The 9,179-nt window shown below is 39.4% G+C and overlaps 1 protein-coding gene across 1 annotated transcript in view; it reads left to right on the top strand.

Moving 5' to 3' along the window:
• Positions 1–8,753, top strand: part of MTX3 (metaxin 3) — a 13,002-nt gene extending 4,249 nt beyond the window's left edge. Inside the window, exons 2-9 of the mRNA XM_026865780.1 lie at positions 306–389; positions 1,885–1,961; positions 3,469–3,561; positions 4,611–4,793; positions 4,941–5,017; positions 5,830–5,987; positions 6,401–6,489; positions 7,817–8,753. Of these exons, the coding sequence (XP_026721581.1) occupies positions 306–389; positions 1,885–1,961; positions 3,469–3,561; positions 4,611–4,793; positions 4,941–5,017; positions 5,830–5,987; positions 6,401–6,489; positions 7,817–7,924 (869 nt within the window). The 3' untranslated portion in view covers positions 7,925–8,753. The remainder of the gene's footprint in view (positions 1–305; positions 390–1,884; positions 1,962–3,468; positions 3,562–4,610; positions 4,794–4,940; positions 5,018–5,829; positions 5,988–6,400; positions 6,490–7,816) is intronic.
• Positions 8,754–9,179: the final 426 nt, after the last annotated feature.

Raw genomic sequence — 9,179 nt, 5'->3', positions numbered from 1 at the left:
GTTCGGCCGGGGCGGGAAGCGACGGTGACTGGGCCCGCGGCGGGGCCTGGCAGGGCGGCGCGGAGCCCGGTTTTTTTCCCCAGAGGGAGCCGCCTCGCCGTAGACCGTTGCGTCCCTCCCCCGTGGGGCCCGGGGGGGCTGCTGCCGCTCCCGAGGGCGTCGTGCCTTCCCGGGGCCACTGCATGGCCTTGGCCTTAACGGGCAGCATTTCCGATAAACGCATTAGACCACTAAAGCTGCTTAAAACATCTCTTTAAGTGGTATCTTATACTTTTACACATAGTGACTGGATTTTTTTCCCCCTCAATCTTTATTGCAGGCGTATGCCAAATTTTCTGGTGCTCCCCTAACACTGAATATGATAAATAGCTCATGGAGAGCTCCGAAAGGTACCATCTTGGTGTTTTCTATTATTTTAGTCATAGTCACGTTCTAAGTGCAGGTTCCAATTTCTGCATTGTTTCTGAGTTTGCTTTGGTTTTGTGATCGTGAGTGTAACCAGCCCCAGTGAAGTCTACCTCCTTTATGATACATCAATAAATGACCTTACAGGATCAAGTGTGATGGATTTTGTGGGACTAAAATAAAGGGCCTCAAAGGATAATTTATTAAAATCCTTGTGGGTGAAGCAGCGGTCAATAAAGTGGTGGTGCCAAGTACATACCTGTTGGTCAGACAGTCTAAATGGATGGTTTAGTGAAAACAAGTTTTTAAGCTTTTTGCAAATCACGTATTTATAATGATGGTAACTAAACTTGTGTATGGAAATAGTGTTCTTTAATTATACGTAATTTAATGGACTGGTACAGTTGGAAATGGAATGAGCCTCAAAGAACTGGGATGTTTAGTACTGTGTGAGTTAGAGAGGTTGACTTAGAAAGGGTGGCTGAAAACCTAGCTGCCAGAGAAGTTGAAGATAATCTATCAGAGGGGACTTGTTCATGTTGGATACTTACTGCTTATCTGTTTGGTCAGCGTTTAAGTTACTGTCTTGGTGTATTTCAGAGATGTAATATCGGGGCAGAGTTAAAGTACTCTGTTACTTACACTTAGCACATCATCAGTTTAGGCATTACTGTATCCATGCAGAAGTTGCAACTTTGACTCTTGCTTTTCAGTGTATTGTTTCCTGTTAGCAGAAAATACTGCGAACTAGTTGGATGTACTTGCCAAAAGTTCAGTGGCTTTCTTCATATTCAAAATATGTAAAATCCATTTTTAAAAAATCCAAATCAGTGTTACTGATAATTGATTCTTCAGCAGTATTTAGCAGCACATTATGTTAGGCTAATTGTGGCAGTTATGTTGTGAATGTGCTATAAAATAGACCCCCTTACAGAGATGTTAACACTTTACAGTCTTTGATCCAGCAATCTGAGTAAAGGCTGACCAGTAAGCTTCTGGCAGAAGGGTTCTGGAATACTTCATGGTTATGCAGTGGATGTAGGAAGGCTGGAGAAGACCCAGTGTTTGGTGGTTCAAATGGATTTGGAGGGGAAGGGCAGAGAAAAATTGGAGTAGAAGGAGGGAGAGCCCCAGAGGTTAATGGCTTGACAGGGGTTGCACTGGGCTGGAATTTTCATCTTAAGGTGACCGTCTGAAGTCCAGACAAGTAGCCTGGTTCTCACAGTGTCAGGTATCTAGCAGAAGACATTGTCTTCAGTCTGATTTGATGTGGGCCCATTTTAATGTATTGTTATTAGTGAAGGAAACAATACACTTCATAGAACTCCCCTCATATGTAAAGCTTAATTTATGTGCGTGTGTTAGTAAGATCAGAGAGTGCTATGGAGAAAAGGAAACTAGATGAAATGACTGATTGCTTTCTGGTTACGTTAGAACTCATCCATATAAATTGTTGACTGTATTATTTATGCCTTCTAGGAGATGTACCAGTCTTGATATCAGAAGACATTGTTATTTCTCAGCCAGCAAAAATACTAAACTTCTTAAGAAAGCAGGTAGGTCTTCAGAAGATTTGTTTTCTTTTGTCTTGTGGTGGCTCTGCATGCCCTCTGTATACATGGATACAGGCTTTCAAAAACCTGCAACTCAATTCAGACCCAGTGCTTTCCTATTTTTCATACATGCATGAGAATTGCAAAAGGGTGGATAACAGATTGCTGTTTTAAAGCTTGATAGTCAGTTATGTGAAAGATTTTTAAATAGTCACGAGAAAACTGTTCATTGAAAAGGACAACAAACTGACGATAATTGAGCAGTTTCCCACTGAGCACCCTGCTTTTAATTATTACACTTTTAACATCATTATGGCTTTGGAGACCTAAGATAGGACAGTTTGGGAAACGTGGTTTTAACTGCTTGAATGGGTACATACAGCGTTGTTCTTAATCTACATAGTTTTTCTATAGCTTCTAGCATAAAAATGCCTGCAGGCATTTTTGGTGCACATCATGTTACTGTGTAGTCCCCCTCTTGCTTGCCTTTTGCAGACCTCTTAGTAGTTTATTCACAAAGAATAAAGCTATATGATTTTTCTTTTCACAAAGTGTAAAGATGTCTAGTATGCATGGCATCATCTTTTTATTTCTAAGATGGTCCTCCAGCTCATTATTCTGCTTTTACATTAGAAATTCAGTTTCTGCCTAGTCAAGATGGTTATCTGATGAATGCTGTTTTAGTTTAACTAAATCTTTTGGAGGGGAGAAAAACAGAATCTGAAAACTGCATATTTGAGGTGGGATTTTAGGCAGTTGTTTTAAAATTCGGAAGTTTCATTGCCATTTGAATACCAAAGAATCCCCAATGTTGGGAAACCCCTCCCTCTTTGAGTTAAAATATAACAGTAGTGTGCTTGCTTTTCAGGTATCTAAGGGTCAGCAGTGACCTTTTGTTTTTAAATTAATAAAGCGAAACTCCTCTCACCCTGAAAAAGTTACCAACCCTTTTAATGTACGTTGAAAAGATTCAGTGTTAGAATTAAAAGCGCAGTCAGCTGTAACTGCATTAATTTAGCTCTGCATTTGGTCCCTTATATTGTTAGCATCCAATTTCTAAACTTTTAGAATGGTAATTAAAAGCAAAAGGAGGGAACACTTGCCTTTTTATGCTTACAGCAGCTTAAGTGCCAGATGCTTCTTCAGAGAGAAAGATGGGGACATGCCAGAGTGTTGCTGCATCCCTAAGTACTGAAAAATTACCTCTGTATCACTGGACAGTTGCTTGGGAATCAGTGGGAACGAGACACGAGAGTTATTTTGGGAATAGGAGGGCCCAAAAATCTTAAGAATGGGAAAGCAGAAAAGGGAGATGCAAGGAGGTTTGACATAGCTGGCCTAAAAAGTAAAGAAACTCTAATGATAACATGCTTCCTGTGCCCCAAAATGTTACACTTACTGACTTGATAGCTGTTAAGTTTAAAGCAACTTTGGTTTGCATTGATCATCTTTTTGGAAAGTTCTTTGTAACACTATCTGTAGTGTGTTTGGTTTTCTTTGTAATTCATAGAAATATAATGCTGATTATGAATTGTCTGCAAAACAAGGAGCGGATACACTTGCATATATTGCACTACTTGAAGAGAAACTTTTTCCTGCTCTGGTAAGTATTGAGAAATACTTTATAATGGTCCGAATTTTGGAAGTGAACGCTGCAAGAGGTGCCCAGTATGAGAGGCATTCAAGTCTCAGCCATAGTCCTGACTGGAATGTATTTGCTGTGTTAGTCCAATTTTGGACATACTGCCTAGCAACTTTTGAAAAGGAAAGAAGTCTGTGTTTGTGGGGTGTGAAACAATAATAATGAGTTTATGAAAGACATTTTAAAAGGCCACCTATGAATGTTTTATCTTTTAGTTGCATTTTGGGAAACAGTATCCTGAAAACAGCTTGTTCTGCCCACTTTGTGTTTCATTTGATTCTTTAGAAAAAGCTTTGAGTAAGATATGGTATGTCTGATGTAGGGTGCACAACTGTAGAAGTCTTTTGAACTGTTCAGTTCGAACTTTTGAGAAATTAAAATACCCGTCAGTAGTTTCATTTTTCAGTTCTAAATAACACATGACCACATGCCCTCACCCAATGTAGTGTACGTACATTAGAGCTATAAAAATCTCCAGACATTGGATCTCTTGAATGACTTTGGCTTCCATTTGTACAGGAAAAAATACTCTGAGCAGATGATGTCATAGGCTGGCCTCTTTAGCTGACCTGCAAGGTTTCAAATTCATCATTTCATAATTTATTTTCTTTTAAGATTTATGTAAAATTTCATTAAAAAATTCTAGATAGTTCAAATCTGATCCTGTACATCTCAACCTTTTTGTTGAGTATTTTCTGTGTGCAGTGTGTGTGTGTGTGTGTGTGAGTGGGTATATATATATATACACGTACATAAACATGAGCATGTATGTAATTTTATGCACATGTATATAGGTCTGTAATACTTCTGTTGTTCTTTAGGTGGAAGGTAGCTGATGCCTTAATTATATACTCCTACACTAAAAGAATTAGTATAATCCTTTATGGATTAAATTACAATAATTCCTGGTGCTTCTGCTTCTCTGGCAGAGATCTTGCACATCAAACTTATAAGAGATGTCTGCTGTTCTTATGCAAATTTTGGTCGTATTCTTCCTTGTGTTGATACAGCTGCACACTTTCTGGGTTGAGGCTGAAAATTACTGCAGTGTGACAAAGCCATGGTTTGCTTCAAGGATTGCCTTCCCACTGAGTTTGTATCTGCCTGGAAAGATGTCCAGGGAAGCACTGAACAGGATCTTGCTGACGAGGGGAGGACCTCCACTCTACAGTCTCACTGAAGTGGAAGCACAGGTATGTGTCGTGTAGAAAAGAATTTGTAACATGGTGCTGTCAAAGACAAGAACTGGAACAGTGTAGCACCCTGTCAAATGATGAATGATGCTGTGCGTACTAGCCTTGCTACACCTAGGGCTCTTAGACAGTCTTGTGTCTCATCAGATATACAGAGATGCCAAGGAGTGCCTAAATCTCCTGTCGAAGAGATTGGGAACAACTCAGTTTTTCTTTGGAGATACGTGAGTGTGACTTTTTTTTTAATGATTAATAAAACAAGTACCACATAACTTTGTAAACACTTTTTTTTTTTTTTTTCAACCTGCCAGGATGTGAAAAGTGCTGCACAGTAGTTTCATGTCTCACACCCTGCTTTTTAGATAAATCTGAATGAGCAACAGGACACTAATGAAATACTTGAACTAAAGCAATGCGGTGTCTCCCTTATCCTTCATTTTTCCACGGTCAGACAGATGCTGCCCACAGCTGGTATAAAAATGTGAGGTGCTTGATGAGTTAGTGTAGCTTTAGAGAATGCTTTTCTATTGACTCAATGTCACCTTCTGAGCTTGTATGTAGAAAAATGCTTTAAACCTGCAGTGTTGCCACTGCCTTCATGGGAGGAGCATGTAGGTCCAGGAACACTCCTCTTCCTGTGGGATGTGCACAGAGCAGGAAGTAGATGTTGCCAACAACATAGCACCAACAGGTCCTAAAAAGGATGATCTGTTCCTTTAGTCACTGAAGTTGGACACCTTCAGCTTGGCTTTTGTAGCGCCAGAAATATGTTTTAAAGTGGCTTGTTCATCACTGTATGTGACAGTATGACTGAATTTTAAGGCTGAAGTTACTGTTTAAGCTTGCCGGCATGTCTCTAGTTCAGAGGTGCTGAAACCAGTAGATATCTGTACAAAGCATTTACCAGATTGATATGAAAAGATGAAATGCCAGAAGAGCTGACTGTGTTCTGTCCTGAGTTGTTTTCGACATACACAGAAAACAGTCATATTGGTATTGCTGTCTTACCTCAGTCACTTTGGTTTTTTGTTTTCAGGCCTACCACCTTGGATGCCTTTGTGTTTGGTTTCCTTGCACCGATTTATAAAGTGTGCTTCCCGAGAGTACAATTACAAGAGCATTTGAAACAGCTTCCCAATCTGTGTCGATTCTGTGATGATATTTTAACTTGCTACTTCAGGTTAACTGTCTCAGGTAAGATGTGTTTCTTTCCCCTTTTTTGTCATGTATAATCTTGTTTGGAATAGGACTCCAGGATTCCATCTGTGAACCAAAGCAGAATTAAAGTTTATGTAATTTATGCTAGAGCTGTGGGGAAATGAGGTAGAGAAACTTCCAAAGTTGTGCAGAAAGGATTGAAAATTAAAAGCAAGAGTTAATACTTGGTTTTAGACTCTTGTCAAGCATTGGCAAAATGTACCTATATCTGTGCTATGGCTCATGCTTCACACATCTGTTTTTCTCATATGGAATGGCTTTTCCACTTAAATTCTTCTTAGGATAAAAATATTGCATGAATTTTTTCTCCAATGTGTTTTTCTTTTTTAAGGATTTAACAGCTTTTGTAAATACCTTTTCACTCTTCATCTTCTACCTTCACTCTTTAGGCCATTCTCCAGGTGGACAGGATATGGCAGATGCTAATCTGCAGAAACTCACACAGCTTGTAAATAAGGAATCCAACTTGATCGAAAAGGTTACTTTTGCTTCAGTCTCTAATTTTCCTGCTTCGTTGTGGTTACTTGTTCACAGATATTCTTGCATTGCAGCTGTGCAATGGACATTGTTTTAATTGCTTCTTCTCTAGTGAGTTACTTTGTGTAGACAGGCAAGAAGAATATTACATCATTTGAAGGGAATAATTAATGAAGCCTTGTACCTAAAAAGTATTTCTATTACAATCAAAAGAACATTGTTTTAGAAGTGCACTTACCAACAAAAGAAGGGTGTCTTTTCTGCAAGTGTACCTTCTAGCAAAGGAGAAGGCAAATGTATTGATCAAAACTCAGAAATGGTCCTGCAAGTTAAGACCAATCGCCAACTCTCCTTGCTCCCAGCTGAATGTTGTAGTCACTAACCTACAGTCACTTTTCTCTTGCTTGTTCTACATCTAGCTTTTATTTCTTTGTTTCTAAGGCTGTCACTCAAAAGCTATGCAACTTATGTGAAAAATGCTTGTGAAGAATTAGTTTTCTGATGCAGACAGAACACTAACTAGAAGGATAGAAGGCATTTGTTCCTGAAAAAGATCAGTGTATGAAACAGATCTTTAACTATCATCAGCTTCTGTAGCAGTAGGTATTGATTGTATCTCCTCTTTGTGGTATTGAAGTGTGGCTGTGGCAGCTTTAAAGAATAGGTTACACAGATATTTGTGAGGCATGATTTAGGTGAAGCTGACTCTACGTTGAAGAAATGGGATGGACTAGACAACCTCTGGAGATCTCCCCTGTGTTGTCTTCTGTGATTCTGTTTATTCTGTAGTAACTAGACTCTTTTTGATACCACATTACATACAGGGCATTAGTTTGATTTCTTATTAAAATGTAAAGTCTTTATATTTAGAGATTAATTTTAAGCTGTCTTTGAAAAGGTCTTATGACAGATTTTTTATTAAATACTTTTGAAATCTGTAACTAATATAAATTCACACAGTGCCTCCAGAATGTGGCATCCATTGATGTTAGCAGTTTGACTTTTGATCTGCTTTCTAGTAGCATTTGGCTATTGTACAAAACTGAAACTTTGACCTCTTAGAAGAAAGCAAAGTTGCTTTCCTCAGTAATCTTGATGAAATGATTTGAGCAGAAGCACACCTATTTGCCCTGGGTTTGATGCACCATATGCACTAACACAAGATTTGGAAGTGGAGAGGAATCAAGGCATCAGTTTTGGCTGGGCTTGAAATAACAGGGTAAAAAATACCTCAAACCAGCATTAATAATGGCAGTCCTGTCAAATAGACTAATCATATAATCTGTATTCTATGTTTGCCAAATCAGGCTCTCGTTACTTCTCTGCAGATGGATGACAACCTTCGTAAGAGTCCTCAGCATCCCCCTCGAAAGCTAACAATGCTCAAGCTTGCTGCAGGTGGAGAAGAAAGTCCGTTGAATCGTTTGTCACCTTGACAGCTTTTGTTGCCCATACACATGTGTTTGCCTTCAACTCTTCTCAGCACCACAGTAAATTTTTTCATGTGAATGTTGTTTTGCAAGGGAAGAATCTCTAATAGATACAAGTAGGGAAGAAATACAGCTTTACAATCTCCAGTCTACCTGTTCTATTAAGAAATTGCATAGTTCAGGCTGACCACACACTATGCTGAGGCTGAAATAAGCAAGAGCCTTATTCCTGCAGATGTTAAAGTGATGCTGTACAGCATATTTTGCCTTTAGCCTAGCAGAAACGTTGACCAAAAGTTAAAATTCCACTTACAGAATGTTCACTGTTATTTTATTTTGTGGCTTTTGATTTTACTGTAATCGTGTTACTGTATGTGAGTGGGTATATTCTTGTACATGTCTGAAAATTACAAAGTCCAGTTGTAAAATCAGTGAAAAGACTGGGAAGAAAATGAAACATCGCCCTTCATGGCAGCTGAGAAATGAAGAGCAATGAGACGAAGTTAAAGATTTGTAATTGCCTGAACATTTGGATCTCATGTTTTAAGGTCATTTGTATTTTTGAAAACTTGTCATGTACTTTGATGGGGATTTTTGAAAACCTGTTTGTGCTGTGGAGAGTACTATGATGTACAATACTAACATTTCACAGGTACCTGGTATTAGTCCTGTGTGAAACAGGCTTAACCTGTGCACAGCGTAATACCACATGCTGCAAAAGTGTTAAAGTCACAGAGGACTGGTAGAAAGCTGGAGAGTTTGATTAGCTCCTGTCAGGGCAAGAGACTTGACTAGTAAACATATTGCATCTCCAGATTGAAAGGAACTGGTATGGGCTTTGTGGTGGTTTAATCCCTGCTGGGACTGGAGACCACATTGCTGTTGCCGTTGCCCCTCCCCTACCCGCAGCTGGTCGGACTGGAAGTGAGGCACAAACCCCGGGTTAAAATAAGAAGAAATTTAATACAACAGTGTGATAAACAATCTGAACAACAACAGTGGCAATGATAACAACAATAAACAGCAATTACAGTGTACAAGACAAACGATATACAGGGAAATACTGCAATGGTCATGGAACAAAGCCGGCGTGTGCTCCCGCCACCAGAAGCCACCAAGGAAAAAGTTCCCGCGTGGACTTGACATCAGCATGGTATGAATAACCCGGCTGGAGATCCCTTCCCCCTCTCTCTCTGCTGGGGAAACTTAACCCTATCCTAGTTGAACCAGGACAGGCTTTATAAGAAAGCTGATGTAGGCT

This window comes from Athene cunicularia, assembly GCF_003259725.1.
Source record: "Athene cunicularia isolate RWA chromosome Z unlocalized genomic scaffold, athCun1 chrZ_part1, whole genome shotgun sequence".
In the NCBI taxonomy this organism is placed as follows: Eukaryota; Metazoa; Chordata; class Aves; order Strigiformes; family Strigidae; genus Athene; species Athene cunicularia.
Note: the sequence above shows the minus strand (reverse complement) of the source record. Positions and strands in the feature narration are given on the sequence as shown.